This window comes from Macaca fascicularis, chromosome 18 (assembly GCF_037993035.2).
Source record: "Macaca fascicularis isolate 582-1 chromosome 18, T2T-MFA8v1.1".
In the NCBI taxonomy this organism is placed as follows: domain Eukaryota; kingdom Metazoa; phylum Chordata; class Mammalia; order Primates; family Cercopithecidae; genus Macaca; species Macaca fascicularis.
Window position 1 is genome coordinate 75,495,066 of NC_088392.1, and position 18,830 is coordinate 75,513,895.

Here is an 18,830-nt window from a genome sequence, read left to right on the forward strand (position 1 = left end):
CGATCACAGCTCACTACAGCCTTGGATCCCTAGGTTCAAATGATCCTCCTGCCTCAATCTCCCAAGTAGCTGGGACCACAGGCATGTGCCACCACACCAGGCTACGTTTTTTTTTTTTTAACTGCTATTTTTTGCAAAGACAGGGTTTTGCTTTGTTGCCCAGGCTGGTTGTGAATTCCTGGCTTCAAAAGATCCTCTTGCCTCAGCCTCCCAAAGTGCAGTGATTACAGGTGCGAGCCACTGTGCCTCGCCCACATTGAGTTTTTTCTTTTTTTAAACCCACAAAGCTATTCAACAGATTAAAGTCCAGAAAACATATAGAAGAAAAGGCCTGCAACTTGCTAGAGCAAAGCAACTCTCAGTGACGCAAAAGCGTGGATGACAGCGCTCACCTGGCACCCCACCTCCACATCATAGCCCCAGTGCCCATCCTCACATTCTTCACACCTCGCACCCTGTGTGTGAGGGGGGCAGACACACTCTCCAGTTTCTGGGTCGCAGGTATTCCGAGTGTGTGGGCAGTCACAGGCTGAAATAAAGATGAAGGCTGTGTTACAGATCTGGGTGACGTCAGTAAAGGGCTAAGAGCGGACGCTGTTCTTTCCCTTTTATGAAGAGTCCAAGCCATTCTTCTCCCTCCTAAAAGATGCCTCACAATTCTGAAGATTGCACCATGTCCTCATGGAGGTGGCCAGCCCTCGGTCTCAGGAGACGCTGGGGGAAGAGGGAAAATGGGGACAGGACAGGGGAAATAGAAGAGTGAAAAGGCCCTCACTAGCTGATCACAGAGGGAGCCAATATTTACTTACTGCAGGCCCAACGCCACGCTGAAGACTTTATATAGAACACTTACACTAACTTCTCAATGCAGACTCGCATTAGCATCCCCATTTTACAGATGAGGAAACTGAGGCCAAGCGAAGTTAAGTAATGAATCTAAGCTCCCACAATTAGTAGGCGGCAGAGCCATGACCAAAACTTAGGCTTGTACCCTGAGAGGGATCAGAAACCAGAAAAAAGTATGAAATCCTCCAGGGAAAGAAGAGAAAAAGTAAATGCACTTAACCGAAATTAGTTGGAAGTAGAGGGAGGGCCAAAGGAAAGGTCCAAGAATGACTATAAAGTCTCAAACAAGGAAATCAAGGCTTACGTGTACAGCTGCCATCCTGGTAGGCGTAGAAGCCACGGGCACACCTGTCACACCTTTTCCCTGCCACACCTGGGACGCAGTGACACTGGCCTTCATCCGTGCAGTCATCTGACACGGAGCCTGCCACGCTGCAGTTGCAGGGCCGGCAGCCATGGCCTGAGTCCAGCCCATAATAGCCATGCTGTTTCACCAGAGGGGGAGACAGTGCAAACATAGGTTTTAATCAATGACTCCTCATATTAGTATGTTCCAGAACACACACAGGGTATTTCATAGAATCATAAAGTATTCATGACACCATCCCCATCCCTTTATAGTGAACGTCACTCTCTAGACAGGCACGGCACTTGTCAGCCACACTTTGTGACATGGTTTGACTCTGGGTCCCCACCCAAATCTCAAATCCAATTGTAATCCCCATGTGTCAAAGGAGATAGGTGATTTGATCCTAGGGGCAGCTCCCCATGCTGTTCTCATGATAGTGAATGCTCATGAGATCTGATGGTTTTGTAAGTGTTGACAGTTCCTCCTTCACATGCTCACACTCTCTCCTGCTGCCTTGTAAAGAAGGTGCCTGCTTCCCCTTCCACCATGATTAGAAGTTTCCTGAGTCCTCCCCAACCACGCGAAACTGTGAGTCAATTAAACCTCCTTTGTTGATAATTCCCCAGTCCTGGGTAGTATCTCCATAGCAGTGTGAGAACAGACTACTACACTTGGGGACTTAGCTCCTTCTGAGTCATGGATTCAATCGCCTCTGTACCAACGCTAAGGTGTCAGTCACACGCATCTTACCAAACACTGGTCACACTGCTGTCCAGTCACGTTTGGTTTGCAGTCGCAGAGTCCGGTCTCAAGATGGCACACGGCAGAATGGGAGCCTTTCGCATGGCATCTGCAGGCTAAACACATGCACACAGAGACATATTAACCCTCATTTCTGAGGATGGTTATAAGATCCTTCATCCCCAAAGGAAAAAAAATGTAAACCTTCAGCGTTTCAAATCACAAAACTAAAAATGATATTATTGGCAATAACTTTAGAAGTTTAGCATTCTTCTGAAGAGTAAACTAAAACAGGGTTAGTGGAAGGATCCATCACAGGAAAAACATATTGAAGCTATTAAGATGATAATTACAAATTCGCTTAACCAATTTCATGAATTCCGTGACATTTTAAAAATAAGCTACAAATTCCCGTGAAAAATATGCAATGGAGATTTTCAAAACCAACTTAGCCATTTGCTCTGATTTCAATCAGGTACATATTTTTTATATATATACACATATACATACACACATATATATACACACACACACACGTGTATATATATTTTTTATTTTTTTTTGAGACTGAGTCGCGCTCTGTCGCCCAGGCTAGAGTGCAGTGGTGCGATCTCGGCTCACTGCAAGTTCCACCTCCCGGGTTCACGCCATCCTCCTGCCTCAGCCTCCCAAGTAGCTGGGACTACAGGTACCCGCCACCACGCCTGGCTAATTCTTTGTATTTTTAGTAGAGATGGGGTTTCACCGTGTTAGCCAGGATGGTCTCGATCTCCCGACCTCGTGATCTGCCCACCTTGGCCTCCCAAAGTGCTGGGATCACAAGCGTGAGCCACCGTGCCAGGCTACATATTTAATATTTTAAAGCTCAGTTAAAACGTAATCTAAATAAGTACATATTAATATTACATTTCATAATTTAATGAAAAACATCTTTTCATTAAATATGATACATCCCAGTTCTAAGTCATGAGTCATTTGTAGTTTCAGGCCAGATGGTTCCATTTTATCTATAGTTGCAACACTGACAAAGCTACAAAGGCCCCTACCTTTGCAAAGTGATATAATCTTACGGGTTCAAAATACATTTAATCAATATTCACAGGGGAACCCTCAATAAGCACTTCAGTTAGAATATTTATATGTTGACTGGGTACAGTGGCTCATGCCTGTAATCCCAGCACTTTGGGAGGACAAGGAGGGCGGATCACCTGAGGTCAGGCATTCAAGACCAGCCTGGCCAACATGGTGAAACCCTGTCTCTACCAAAAATACACAAATTAGCCAGGCATGGTGGCACATGCCTGTAATCCCAGCTACGTGGGAGGCTGAGGCAGGAGAATCTCTTGAACCCGGGAGGTGGAAGTTGCAGTGAGCCAAGATCACGCCACTGCACTCCAGCCTGAGTGACAAGTGAAACTCCAACTCAAAAAAAAAAAAAAAAAAAAAAAAAAGAACATTTAATATGTTGCCCGACACTCCTTTTTTTTGTTTTATTTTTGTTTTGAGACAGAGTCTCACTCTGTCGCCCAGGTTGGCGTACAGTGGTGCCATCTCGGCTCACTGCAAGCTCCGCCTCCCAGGTTCATGCCATTCTCCTGCCTCAGCCTCTCAGGTAGCTGGGACTACAGATACCGGCCACTATGCCCAGCTTATTTTTTGTATTTTTAGTAGAGGCGGGGTTTCACCGTGTTAGTTAGGATGGTCTTGATCTCCCGACCTCGTGATCTGCCCGCCTCAGCCTCCCAAAGTGCTGGGATTAAGGCGTGAGCCACCGCGCCCGGCCCCCAGGCACTCTTTATGAATGCGTGGACTCAGAACATGTCCAGTGTGTGTCATGATATAACGATATAACAAAAAAGAGAGAAAAACTTCACAAATAATGGAAGGCCCAAACACAACCCGGAGGCTGCAGCAAGAGTGCCGGACACGGGACACGGGAAGGTCGAGGGCAGAGGAAACGTGCTGGGATCCGCCTCCTTCATGATCTAGGCCAGGCTGGCCATCTGTTTTCCCGGGGTGGGGGCCTTAACGCTGAAGTCCCACAGGAGGCCCCATTCACTGGCGCCCTTCAGGGACTTACTCTGTCAGCCCATAGCTGGACCGTGCAGACTCTACTGCTAATTCCCCAGCACATCCTTCTCTACTGACCCCATCAAACACAAGACACCCCTCCCCTTGACCCTCCATCGGAACATCCACCTCCCTGGCACGTCCGTTCAATCCAGCTTTTGCATAGTGTCTTCCTGGCCCCTTGTCTGCTACAACTGTTCTCCCAGAAGTCTCCAGGGATTTCCCAGGCACCAAATTCAGGGAGTAGACTTCGGTCCCCCTCTGACCCCATGGCTCTGTGGAAGGGACCCCGTGACCTCCCTCTCCCTTTTGCATCGCCCTCCTACTGAGGTATTTGGGACACCCACTTTTCAGCCCCCCTTGTTTCTTGTGTGTCTCCCCTCCGTGTTTCATTTAAAGCTGCCTCTTTCTCTGGGGAATATTTAAAGTTCAATGCAAGTATGATCAATACAAACTATTGATGATAATTTAAAAAATCATATTCACTGTATGATGTGTCTGTCAGTCTGTGCCTGTCACATTCAGTATTTCTTTGTACTTTCATCACAAACCAAGGAGAGAGGTGAAATAAAAATAATGTTCTCTATTTTTGGTGTGAAATCTACAAAATCTACAACTGGAAAGACTAGATACCTTTCCATAGGTCACACAGCTATTACTAGTTCTCTCTCTGCAGTAATAATTATTATGGTGATTCTTTTTTTTTTTTTTTTTTTAGACGGGGCCTCACTCCATCACCCAGGCTGGAGTGCAGTGGCACAATCTCGGTTCACTGCCACCTCTGCCTACCAGGCTTAAGTGATTCTCCCACCTTAGCCTCCCGAGTAGCTGGGATTACAGGCACTCACCACCACACCCAGCTAATTTTTGCATTTTTATTAGAAACGGGGTTTTGCCATGTTGGCCAGGCTGGTCTCGAACTCCTGACCTCAGGTGATCCACTGGCCTCGGCCTCCGAAAGTGCTGAGATTACAGGTGTGAACCACCATACCCGGCCTATTATAGTAATTCTTAATTAAAATAGTATTTATGTTATAGATAGTACTAATTTAAAATAGTATTATTTTAGGCCAATTACTGAATAGCCAGGTACTATATATATTTTAATTCTCAGGAGTAGCTCACAATATAAAAATTATACTCATTTAACTTATTTAATATAAGATTTCTTTAATATTAGAGTTCTGTGAGGTTTCTCACCATCCTCATCTCCCCAAGCGCCTACTCTACCTGGACGGCCTGTCTACACCTCCGGCTGCAGCCACTGAAGGTGAACCTGATGATCAGTTTCTCCTCCTACCAAGCTTCAAGTGAGTCAGAGTTACGGGCGAGTAAACAGATAAATACCGGGTTGAACTATAAGCACTTGCTTTAGAGAAGGTCAATCACATACAACACCGGCACTTTCACCTGGTTTAACCTAACAGACTATAGTATTATACAAGAATGGGGGGGCCCTATGGGAGGTCCATAGAGGGAAGCCTGTTACAGAAACGGAAGGATTGCTCGTGAGATACGCAGGAACCGTTCACAGGACTTTGTCTCATCGAAACCAGGGGATGCGAGGAGGGGATGAGAAAGCGAGAGAGGAACAAAAGCTGTGAAGTGCTGAGAAACCAGAGAGAGCCTGGACAGCATCAGCCCCACCAGCCCAGGCCCAGACCCAAACCCCAGCTGCTCTAACCGGCCTTCCTCCACCTTCCAATCTGTCACCAACACCTATTTTATATCTTCTCTTTTATCTCCATGGCAAAGGCCCTATCTGAAGCCCTCATCAGCAAGATTCATTTCCGGTCTTGTCTCCTAACCCAACACCCCGGCAGCCAGTCTCTCCTCAATGCTGGCCGCAGGGCACTATTCAAACACACAGCTCCAATCACACCCTGGTGAGTCCTAGGACAGTGAGGATGAAGTGACCTCGGCACCTCAACACCGCACACGAGACCCCGCCGACGTGGCTGCTTCCCACCTGTCAGCCCGAGCCCTCCCCTCCCTGCCTCTGTCTTTTCCATTCTGCTCGCTCTCTCTCCAGCCTCTACCTCGGGCAGGGCCTGCCCGCTTGCCTGGGCCCGTCTTCCCACGCTGGTCACTCTTCTTGGGGTTCCTCTTTCCAGCCTTCAAGTCTCAGATGAACAGCACTCCCTTCAGAAGGCAGCACTGGCCACCCTAGGCTGATGGGCCTGCCCGTCCTCTGTGCCTTCAAGTGCACCCCCAGACAGTCATTCATCGCCTTCACCTTCACAGTCCTGTCCTGTGGCCGCCAACCACACATGTCTACCAAACGCTGGAGATGTGGCTGATGCAACCGAAGAACCAAATCTCTGAGTTTAAATTTAAATACTGAAGTGGTTTTGTCAACGTGGATGCCAATATTAAAGAAAATAATTTTTGGTACAGGATGGAAAAATTTTAAATACGTTTGAACTACCTTTTCAACTGTAAATTTTCTGTAATCTGCATGTAGATCAAGTATTTCTGATGAAAATTTAGCAAACTGAGCTGGGCTATAAAATATACACTCAATTTTGATGACTCAGTACTAAAACAGAAAGTAAATATTGCTTTAATACTTTTAAAACCTGATCACATGACAAAATGCTAATTTTTAATATATCAGCTCAGGTAAAATATATTATTAAAATACATTTCACCTACTTCTTTTTACTATTGAAAAATGTGGCCACTAAAAAATTTTAAATTACATGTGTGTTTACATTATATTTCTATTGGACAGCAGTGGTGTGAAAATATAATAAAAATGATTGCTTTATTACTAGTAATTATAATAGCTACCATTTATTTCATGTCTAGAACTGTAAATGTTTTTGCACTGACTTCTCAGAAAGGCTTTAATATACACATATAATTATGTCCATTTTATGAATAGCAAAATAGTGGCTCAGAGAGGCTAATAAATTAGCCCAATGTCACACAGTTGGTCCTGGAATCAAAGTCACATTAGTCAGACTCCAACGGCTGGATCCGCAGGTATGTTTTTTCCCCATACCATCATCATGTGTAGCTTCCCAGTAGATTCGAACCACAATTTCCCAACTACGAGTCACAGTTCTTAGGATAGTGTCTGGGAAATACCAGACACTTAATAAACAATGAATGAGTGGAGGAACGAATCACCAAGGCTTGCAGTAATGATGAAAGAAATGACATGAAAACGATAAAAACATTCTGTAAACTGTGAAGCACTGTAGAAATCCTGTTATCATAATTATTCTGGTATGACAGCCAGTCAAGGTGGCCACCTGCCGGAGCCCAGCCTGATTGGCCCAGGGCTAAAAACATTTCCAATCTCTCCATGTGTGGTTGGGAAAGTACGTTTTCTGTATAGCTGGCGCCCTCTTGTGTCCCCACATTGTAATACCATAGTATGACTTTGGCATTTATATGAAATACTCAAAATAATTTGTAATTGCCAGTTTTGTTCTTTCACTCCTTCAAAATCTGAGGGCTGAATCATCCCTCTGGCCAGGTCATCTGCTGTACAGGAGAATCTAGTTTTCTCCACGATCCGTAATTTCAAGACTCAAATTCAGCAGAGGGACACAGGGACCGGGTAGTTTCGGCACAGAGGACTAAGATGCACCACACGGTGCTTTACGCAGTTTCTGGAGTTACAGTCTTACCATTTCCCACCCTTCATCTTGGAATCTCATCTGCCTCATGCAGCCCCCGAAGCATCTCCCTTATGAATGTGACAGGCTCTGAGCTTCCCCACTTTCATTTCGGTCACTGGGAGCAGAGCCAGAACTCTCTCAAGTCACACTGGCCGCTCGAGTGGCAGGCTGTATCTTTCTAGGCCACTGGCCCCTATGGGTTGTGACTAACCAAGCTCAGATAGGGTAGCCAGGGAAGAACCGGGTCGTGGGTCTGTGTTTGATCGGAAACCCAGCATTAATGCAAGTAACCCCTCAAGAGAGCGTGACCTCCTAGGCTGGGCCCTGTGTGACCCATGTGACTTCCTACGGCGATAAACAGCCGACCTGACTTCACGCTCGCGCACTCACCGCGGCAGTTCTTGGCTGTCACAGCGTCCCCGTAGAAGCCGTCAGCACACCTTTCACAGTGGGCGCCGTCTGTGTTCCCCAGGCACTTCAGGCACTCCCCGGTGACCGAGTCACAGTGACCAGCCTCCGAGGGGTCCACGTTGCCGCTGCAGTCACAGGGAACACAAGATTCGCCAGGCACTGTTGGGTTTCCATAGTAACCATCTGCACATCTGTATCAAAGATTGAAAGTGGGATCAGACAAATGCAATTACTTAAGGCCTTACCGCACTATCCAGGGGCTCCCTGAATGGCCAATAAATCAGACTGACTCTGTTTCCTGAGATTTACTGTGAAAGGGATACGACTCCACACTCGGGCATTCCCAGATCTCCTTCACCTGTCGTGATGAAGGGGGAGAGTGTCCAAAATGAGGCATAAATCCAGTGGACGTGCAACTGTGTCCAGCGCCAACTCTGACCCACCGCTGACCACTCCAGATGCCACACAGCCTCTTACAGGCTCGGCCAGAGCTGGGCACTGAGGCGCACACGTGGGTAAAACAGCACTGGCTTTCAGAAGCCAGGAGACAGCTACTAAACCAAACCACCTGTCATCTCCAGAATAGCTGGGAGCAATGGAATATTCAAATGTGTGAACCACAGGTACGACTCCTTGCTGCTTCCTGTTGTTTTTGTTGTTGTTGTTGTTGTTTTGAGACGGAGTCTCACTCTGTCTCCCAGGCTGGAGTGCACTGGTGCAATCTCCACTCACTGCAACCTCCAACTCTCAGGTTCAACTGATTCTCCCGCCTCAGCCTCCAAAGTAGCTAGGATTACAGGCACCCGCCATCATGCCCAGCCTTTTTTTTTTTTTTTTGTATTTTTGTAGAGACGGGGTTTTACCATGTTGGTCAGGCTGGTCTCGAACTTCTAACCTCAGGTGATCTGCCTGCCTCGGCCTCCCAAAATGCTGGCATTACATGTGTGGGCCACCACGCCCGGCCTATTGTTCTTGATGAGAACTCACATTAGCCAGGAAAAGAGTACCGTTCTTTAAAAATTCCCAGCAAGGTTTAACATTAATTTTAAAACATGAAATATTGATTTTTCTCAGTGATTCTATGAAATAACAATTATGCATCAAAACTCCAAAACCACACTTAACTATGCATTTAAAAACAAACACACAGAATTTATATTCAATTTTGAAAATGTGAACACAGCGTTTTGAAACCAGTGGATGCAGAGTACCTCTCACACCAAGCTCCTGAGTATCCCGGGGCACACTGGTCGCAGACCACCTCATCCCCATCATTGAGGTGGCAGGTGGGGCTGAAACTGTCAGAACAGAAATGAACAAAATTTTCCAATGAATGAAGTCAAATTTCTAAATATTTAAAATGCTTAATTTCTACCACTCCTGTGCTTACAGACTGTCAGTGAGATCTCCTTAGCTCAGAACCCGGGGCCTCTGGTCACCCAGCCCACCCTGTGAGCCTCCACCCCTCATCGACTCTTGGTCCCATGATCCAGGCACGGACACTCGTGCCTCGCTCCCTGCTCCCTACTCCTCTTGTTCTCAGCCCACAGTGCGCCAACTTCTCCCGCTGTCTGCCTGGGTTAACCCAGCTCAGCCCCAGTGCCCACCTCAGGTGACGCTTCCTCCAGGAGGCCTACTTGGGTGCTCCTAGGATGCTGGGTTCCCCACCTCGGGTTCCCTGGCACTGACTTCCCACGTCAGAGCCCTGCCCATAGCAGGGCAAAAGTGAGCTCGCTCAAACACAAAGTGGTCAGGAGTCTCTCGCACCTCTCCAGGGACCCCCTGCTAACTGATGCCCCTTCCAACCCTATTCCTAAACCTTGAGGAGCCTGCAAAGGGTGGATGACGGTAAACACCCCCAATTTCATCGCGAGTAACCCTGACTGCATCCTTTTTATATACTGGAATTTCAAATAAAAATCCCTGGGGGAATTCTTTGAGAGTGGGTGGAGGAAGAGTTCTAAAGGTTAAACCAGCGAGAGAGAGAGGCTTTTAAGCTGCTGGCCTGTGGGATGCACTTGCCCCAGAGTGACTATAAGGCCTTGCCTGGTACATCTCCTTCCACCTCCCTCCATGCCTTCTGTTCCATGGCCTGCTGCAATTCCTCAAATGGGCGATGCCTGTTCCTGCTGCCACGCCACGGCACGCCCAGCTCCATCCGCCTAGAACGCCTGTCTGTGCTGCCTGTGGAATTCCTTCTCCTGCAGGTCTAAGAGCTTCCTGCACCCACCTAGGTAGGCTGGACACTGCTCTCCCTCCATCCCACCATCTGGTGGACAGGTCTCACTACACTCACGACCACACTGCGTCCCCTGGGGCCCACAGCCAGGTCAGAACAGTTTGCTACTCAGAACACCTGCTGTAAAACCCAGGCCACAGCAGGCACTCCATAAACATCTGTTGAATCAATGAATGGATTTAGACTATTCTTGTTTAGGCTCATACGTACGTATTTTGGTCATTAGATCAAAAACTCCCTAAGTCGAGGGACAATGTTTTATTCCTCTCTGTATCCCTCTACCTCCTAGCCCACTGGTGAGTAGACAATATATACTTGTGAAACAACTGATGACCAAGAGGAACCAAGAGGGAAAACGGCGTGCATAGGTCCTTGCTGGCACACACCTTTTCTTGCTTGCTTTAATACGCCAAACTTTGGTTTAGAAGAAAATAACCCACCCCTCTGTCTTTAATCCAAATCAATTGTTACTGGCAAAATTCACACACTTATTACACACAAAGTCTTGCTCCGAAGACATTAGTACACATCTGGGTGGGAATGCTGGCCATGCCGGCAGGAAATGCGGATGAGGTCCGAGGCTTACTTGTTGGAGGCTATGGTGAGAGGGCAGGCGCAGGGCTGGCAGTCCCCGGGAGTCCCTCGGGAAGGCTCCCCGTAGAAGCCGGGCAAGCACCGCTCGCAGTGGTCGCCGGTGGTGTTGTGCGCACATGCCTAGGAACATGCACCGGAAGAATCGGCTCAGGTTGTCTTAAAGGATTTTCAGATTTATCTATAAGTAACTTGAAGTCCAAGTGGAAAAAAAAAAGACAAAATGCTAAAACCAGTCACAAAACTCTGAGCTATATGAGGAAGGCCTCCTGTTTTCAGATTAGTATCAGCAAGTGTAGTTTGTATAAATGAGAAACCTGAGAGCTTTCTCTCTGACTGATGAGCATGGACAAGGGCAGAAGCTTTTGCAAACATGACAGCAAGTGCTGCTTTGGCCAGAACCTTCCGACTCCTACCTCTACGGGGAATTCTGATGAAGAGTGGGATATGCACATGGTCTCACAGTGTCCTCCTCCAACTGTTTTTCAGTTGCAAAAAGAAAGAATCGTTCATATATAGTGGAAAAACTGACTGACACCTTGCCTGTGTAATCAGAATTAACATCACCAGTGAGGGCCAGAGAGACACTGGGCCTCCCATTGGCAGTGTTTTGAGAGACTCATCCTTGACAAAGTATTCTGGCCTGAATAATCCATGAGAAACAAAAGAAGGGCCCAGAACCAAGGACGTTCTTTTTTTTTTTTAATGATTATATTCGGCCGAGCGTGGTGGCTCATGCCTGTAATCCCAGCACTTTGGGAGGCCAAGCCGGGTGGATCACGAGGTCAGGAGATCGACACCATCCTGGCTAACACGGTGAAACTCCATCTCTACTAAAAATACAAAAAATTAGTGGGCGCCTGTAGTCCCAGCTACTCAGAAGGCTGAGGCAGGAGAATGGCGTGAATCTGGGAGGTGGAGCTTGCAGTGAGCCGAGATCGCGCCACTGCCTGGGCAACAGAGTGAGACTCTGTCTCAAAAAAAAAAAAAAGATTATATTCTTCAAAATGCCAATAGCATAAAATACAAAGAGAGGCGGTAGAAATATTTCCTATTAAAAGCCTAAGAAGACACGACGATAAAATTCAACATCTGATCCTAGATGGGGGAAAACAAAAACTTTACTTACAGAATAAAGAAAAATTAAATTCTAATTCTAGAGCCAATAAGCCATCCTGGGCATCATTCTGAGATCTTCTCCCTGGGTCTGGTAATTAATTTTCCCTAACTCTGTGACTAGTCAATCCCTTTTGGAAAAAGCGTGAACTTTTCCCTGCCAGGTGACCAGGGTACTGCTGGTTAGCGTAGGCAGTCACTCCGCCTCTGAGGATCAAACCCATGAGACCACAGAGTGTGGCCTGGCTTCAGGGCATAGGGCCTAGAAGATTCCTGATTGAAGTTAAAAAACAAGTCCTGCCCCATGTCTGCCCTAATGTTCATTCTCAAGATTAACTACCTATTTCTTAAGCCCTGTTTCAACTCATATTGCATGAAAGAAGTACCTGTTTGATGAATTTATCCCAACTAACTATAAAGCATGGCATATAAGTGGGGTGATTATACTTTATTCGTCTTCTTATGGTATATTATGTAATATCATGATTTTTAAAAAAATACTAGCATTGTCTGTGGCCTCAGCTGCTTGGAGGGTTGAGGCGGGAGGACCATTTGCGCCCAGAAGGTCCAGGGCTGCAGTAAGCACTCCAGCGTGGAGTAAGACTCTGTCTCAAATAAATAAATAAATAAATAGTGGCACTGTCATCTCAAAGATCCTATCCTTTGTATTTAGTAAGTAGACAATATTTTCTACCTTTCTATTGCTTTACAGTCTTAGCAAATAAAAACAACTACTTTGTATTATTCTAATAAAAAGAACTGTAATGAAATTGTATATCCCTTTTCTACTATTACCAAAGTAACTTTTTTCAAAAAAGAAAAAAAAACAACAAGAAGAAACATTTCATAGCATGAGCTTAAATCTGTAAATTTTCTTTGGGGTCTGTGAGGCCAGGGTTATTCCGTGGAGGAAGCACTCAAAAAACAAAAATTCACTTGTACACAGCAAATGGCTCTGAAGTGAGTAGGAGAGGGCGCCTGAGCTTCAGTGAGAGACTCACAATGCAAATGCCGTGAACGTCGCACTCAGCTGCGTGGCCGCGGCATTCACAGGGTTGACAAATTCCTCCGAAGAGTATTCCATCCACGCGGTAATAGCCAGAGAGGCACAACTGCAAGAGAAGGGAAGTCATCCTCCCTCCACTACGTTACAAACAAGAAACCGCTCAGTTGCCCATGCGTACAGAAATGTCTTTCTTTTTTCTCAAACATCCTAACTGAGGTATCATTCACATGCTACACAATTCACTCATTTCAAGCGTACAATTCAATGACTTTTAGTAAAAAACTTACCGAGCTGTGCAACCATCACCATAATCCAGTTCCTTATTTCTTTTTAAAGGTAGAGACATACACACAAAAATGTAACGGTTGTGCAACAAGTCTTATGGCCCCTTCTTGTTATGGTATTAATATCAATACGTTTGTCCAAGTAATTTCAAAATAGTTTTAGCAACAGATTACTTTCATTGAGGATTGCAAGTGCATTTTCATGTATTTCACATGTAAGGTGGAGCCCACCAAAGTAAAACACCCAGGGGCCATAAAAGGTCTCAAAATAGGGCTGGCTTGTATAAAGCCACCCAGGTCACATGCTGGTGATTTGTAAATGTTCAAATATGATCAAGTTCCATCCTCCTTAGAAACACAGTCAGTGGCATGGGTATTGCAAGCTTCCTGTTGACTAAGGCAGGAGGGCAGCACTACGTCAGAATATTGTCCAGGGCTTCAGCCCATTCCTGGTGGAGGAATCTGATTTTTTTAAACAATGTGATTTCTAATATTTCTATTGCCCAAAAAAGACTGAGCCAAATATTGGGTTGCTAAAGCTAAAATTCAAATGTGTGCCATGACATCCCCTTCAGTGCGCTGTTTTCCCCTTAGGAAGGAACAAAAGGAAAAAGGCAGGAAGAGAGAAGCGTCACCTCACAGGAGGTCCCCGTGTAGCCTTGTGGACATTCACAGTGCTCCACATCGGCGGCCACTGCCAGGCCGATGGCATTAGAGCTGGCTACGTCCAGAGAGACGGACTCCAACCTACAAACAGACAGATTGTTATGTGACTCACACGCTCGCAAATACATCTCACATCTCAGTGAAGACAGGCTCCTAAAAGATTTAAATCTAGCCGGGTGCGGTGGCTCACACCTGTAATCCCAGCACTTTGGGAGGCTGAGGCGGGTGGATCACGAGGTCAGGAGATCGAGACCATCCTGGCTAACAGGGTGAAACCCCACCTCTACTAAAAAGACAAAAAATCAGCCGGCGTGGTGGTGGGCGCCTGTAGTCCCAGCTACTCGGGAGGCTGAGGCAGGAGAATCTCTTGAACCTGAGAGGCAGGGCTTGCAGTGAGCTGAGATAGTGCCACTGCACTCCAGCCTGGGTGACAGAGGAAGACTCCATCTCAAAACAAAACAAAACAAAACAAAACAAAAAAAACCACATTTAAATCCAGTAAAAGAGTGATGTGATTTTTGTAAATAACTGAAGGTCTTTCACAACAATACATTCTCTGGGAGCCATCATTATTCCCTGGAAATGCCTTCAATGTTTGGTACAAAGTTGTGCTGTTGCCCATAGACCACTGTGGGAAACGTCTGGTGTTGCCTATTTGGAGTTGAAGCACCTCAGAAAAATTAATCCATTCAATGATCACAAATAGAAAGATTATCCTTAAATGTGTCATGCTATGTTTGTGTTAGATGCATACAACATTTTTGTTGTTGTTGTTGTTGAGACAAAGTCTCGCTGTGTTGCCCCAGCTTGAGTGCAGTGGCACGACCTCAGCTCACTGCAACCTCCACCTCCTGGGTTCAAATGATTCTCATGCCTCTGCCTCCCAAGTAGCTGGGACTACAGGCATGCACCATCACGCCTGGCTAATTTTTTGTATTTTTAGTAGAGATGGGGTTTCACCATGTTGGGCCAGGCTGGTCTCAAACTCCTGACCTCATATGATCCACCTACCTTGGCCTCCCAAAGTGTTGGGATTATAGGCATGAGCCACCACGCCCAGCCTAGCTGCATACAACTTTGATGCTTGGCACGACATTGCCACAAATTGTCCTCCTCAAAGTAATAAAATGAGCAACGATGGATACATTCACTTAAATGGACTGAGTAAAAGCTAAGACGGTTAACATTAGGCTGGTGAGAACCAGGTGCAACATGGTCCAGACAATCGCTAACTCATCATGCGTTTCCCAGAAACCCCCTTTGAAAGTTTCTCATCCTAATGTCAAGTCTGTCTTCTACTGGATACAGCTGACGTGGACAACTGTTCTTATGTTTTCAATAAAACTACATTTGTAAACTTAGTAATTTTTAAGCCAACCAGTTCCTTTAGCTGTGTGCATAACATAATGAATGTAAAACATGTTGAACTTTAAATATATATTAATAAATGAAGATAAAATTGGAGTACCTTCACCATAAGTTTTTCCTCCATTTCCAATACATACCTGTAAAGAGCCATTTTTGCAGAATTGTAGTTGGCTCTGATCAAAAGATGTGTCACATTGGCAAGGACAGTCATCAGCTGGTCACGATCGATCTGCCTTTTGCTGTGAAAATCTCGGAAGTTTTCGGGCACAAGTCTAACCACATTTAGGTACTCTTCGTAAGGCTGCAATGACAGACCCTCAGCCTGTGTGCTTAAAGTGAGTCTGTTTCCCTAACATTTAAAAACAAGAGAAAATACATTCGTCGTTGAATTTAATGATAAAATAAAAAATCAAATCAAATTTTGTATTCAGCAGCGTGGTTTTTCATTCGTGCCTAGCTTCTTGTGGCAAACATGTAATGGTGTATATAGCTCTTGGCCCAGAATTATCAGAGAAAAGGTGTTTCATTGTATTCTTTTCGAAGGGTTCCAGTAATAAAGTGAAAGTCCGTGTACTCTGCTGGGATCTTGGAAAAGAAAGAAAGTCATGCAGTTGCCCACAGCTTTTATCAAAGCAACCCATCTGACACCTCTAATCTTTAACTAAAGTACAGAGGTAGAAAAAGTACATGAACATAGCTCCAGCTTTTCATCAAATTGCTGTTAAGCAAAGTGATTTACCGTGTATGGTCTGCAATTGTTCAGGCTGGAGATGGAGGTGCAGATAGCTCCAGATGAAAGGACATGAGAGACAAGAACCTGCAGCGGTTTCTGCCCAAACGTGCCCCGGACCCTGGGACATGACCACTTGGGGAGCCCTCCTGACTGAGCTGGATCTTTTTTTGTGGAGACCGAGGAGGTGGGGATAGGGACAGAGGCTGAGGACAAGAATGGCAACACGTCTGCTGTCCTCAGACTGCCAAGTACTGCCTAATCCATTCATCTGAGAGGCAAAGTGGCACAGGGAAGAAGAGACTTAAAAGAGAAGATTCAAGGTCAGAGCAAAATTTTGTCCCCTTTTGATTTAATTTTTTTTCTTTTTTGAGATAGGCTCTGTCTCTGTCACCCAGGTTGGAGTTCAGTGGTGCAATCACAGCTCACTGTAACCTTGAACTCCTGGGCTCAAGCCATCCTCCTGCCTCAACCTCCCGAGTACCTGGGATTACAGGCACATGCCATGGTGCCTGGCTAATATTTTTTGAGAGATGGGGTCTCACTATGTTACCTAGACTGGTCTCAAACTCCTGGCCTCAAACAATCCTCCTGTCTCAGCCTCTCAAAGCACTTACATTACAAGCATAAGCCACCAAGCCCTGCTTCATTTTTAAATGTGAAAAGATGGGTACACCTTGGTGATGAAGAGAAGAGCGGCAGGTGCTGTCCAGAGGCAACTCCAGAAATGGGCTCAAAGAGAGATTCTCACACTCACTGCCTCAGCAGTCCCTGCCCAAGTCCAGGGTCTGCTGAATGGCCACCTGGCCACCAGCTCCTTGCTGAGATGGCCTCAACTAGTCACTTTCAGTCATAAACTATCAGCCCACTAAGCCCTAAGCTCTATAGCAGAATCAAAAAACAAAAAACAAAAAACAAAAAACAAAAAACAATCACCTTAATGATGACATCAGCGTGCGACATGAGGTTACTGTCTACCGTCTCTACTGGAATATCGTAAGACACCGTGTATTTCAGGAATCCACCAAATGCAGTCAGCTGAAATGTTTAAGTGAGAATTAAAACGAAAGGGCAAAACAATCACAGCAACAATCAAGTAAGAGGAAGTGGTCACTGGGATCCATCTGCAAACAACTAGGCTACAACTATCCCCTTGACCATGACAGACAAGGAAATTCACACTAAAGGCAGTGAAAGGGAAGTGTATTTAGAAACACTTTGGTTAATCCATATCACCAAAATGCAGCACATTGTTTGAAAGCACAGAAGAAAAATGTACTCTTTGTTAGAGACCACAAGGCAAATTACTATAAACTTTTGTTAATCACACATAGATATTTACTTCACTTAAGTAATTTAAGGGATGAGGAGTTTGACCCATGTCTACAATATCCACATTTTCATTTCAGCATCCTCCTCGTAGGACAAAAAAGGACATGTTTGATTTGCTAGTTAGAGAAAGGACTAAAGGTGTTTCTTCTGATGAGATGTCCTTCAATTCAATACAAAATAAAGATTTTCTTTCTGATGGGTATGTGACAGCAATATATTGTTCAGAACCCAACTCTGCACCATAAATTTGCAGAAGTGATATCAAGAGAAAAAAAATCATTGAACTCTGTTGATAAAATCATATAAATAGAGCACATGTTCTAGGATTATAATTTGATGAAAAAAACAATAATTTTCAAAAATAAATACTCCTTAAAAATATACAAAACAAGCTTTAAAATGAAAATATAACCATCAAATTAAATAGCAGCATACCAACCTACAACACTACACTAGCATGCCCGTATGCCATTACTTTAAAACACACAAACAAAAAACCCTGGGAAGGCAAGCAGGGAGCTATAATAATTGAGACGGAGTCTCGGGAATAAATTTTCAACTCAATCAGAATCTGGAGAGACGTGCCATAACAGGGGAGGGGGAATGGGAACACATCATTGCAAGGAAGGCTCAAGCCTACAAACCAACCTCCACATTGCAGAATCACCAGTTTGCATTTTCTTGAAATATAACAAAAGCAGAAAGTATTTCATCTGTTCCTAAATGTGAGCTTCAGATGAGCACAGCCTGCCACGGTACTCAAAGTGAGGGAGCAGCACAGCAGTCCCATTGCTGGAACCTTCCCTGGGTTGTTTTTTGTATGCCAGGCCCTCCACAAAGCCACAGAGGCGTTAAGCTGAGCCTACGGCAAACTAAACAAAGCAGGAATGTGATGAACACTTCATAAACAAGCGATGCAGGGACCCGGAAAGCTTCTCTCAGAGAAGGGGATGAGACTTCAGCAAACACACTGCTCAGGAACCAGACCAGAAGAGCAGAAGTTCTTATTTGAATAATACAACGTAAAGTCTAACAAGGCTAGAAAACCTTCTTCGGATCAAGTACAGGCTGTGAAATGCTGTCCGACACTCAGGTGCCCTATGAGACTACCTAAAATGCAGGCTGCACAAGTTCTTTCTCAGTGTTCCCCGAGATCTTCGTCTGAGACATCGCTGCCTGCAGGGACATACGCACCTTATTTCCAAGGTAGGCCTCGGGGGCCGCCCAGTAGTACTTGGGAGCCAGCCTCTGCATGACCGCGGTGTTGTTGATGCTGACCTGGTGGCGCCCACCCAGTGCATCTTGCTGAGACGGAATCCTCCTGGGACTGATCAAGTCGGTGACCAGCCACCCCGACATATTGCTTACCTTAAAAACAAATTCAAGAATTTTGAAGTATGAAATAGAACTTACCTTAGACTTCACCCCGTGCAGCAGTAATGTGTTCAC

The 18,830-nt window shown here is 45.5% G+C and overlaps 1 protein-coding gene across 3 annotated transcripts in view; it reads right to left on the reverse strand.

Moving 5' to 3' along the window:
* Positions 1–18,830, reverse strand: part of LAMA1 (laminin subunit alpha 1) — a 165,523-nt gene that overhangs the window by 72,372 nt on the left and 74,321 nt on the right. For all 3 annotated transcript variants that reach the window (XM_005587155.5, XM_015439840.4, XM_065534196.2), the window contains 11 exons: positions 18,576–18,749; positions 16,986–17,087; positions 15,457–15,668; positions 13,921–14,032; positions 12,997–13,107; positions 10,875–11,002; positions 9,261–9,347; positions 8,029–8,240; positions 1,946–2,052; positions 1,151–1,331; positions 393–529 (listed from right to left, as the gene is read on the reverse strand). In XM_005587155.5, coding sequence (XP_005587212.3) covers positions 393–529; positions 1,151–1,331; positions 1,946–2,052; positions 8,029–8,240; positions 9,261–9,347; positions 10,875–11,002; positions 12,997–13,107; positions 13,921–14,032; positions 15,457–15,668; positions 16,986–17,087; positions 18,576–18,749 — 1,563 coding nt within the window. The remainder of the gene's footprint in view (positions 1–392; positions 530–1,150; positions 1,332–1,945; positions 2,053–8,028; positions 8,241–9,260; positions 9,348–10,874; positions 11,003–12,996; positions 13,108–13,920; positions 14,033–15,456; positions 15,669–16,985; positions 17,088–18,575; positions 18,750–18,830) is intronic.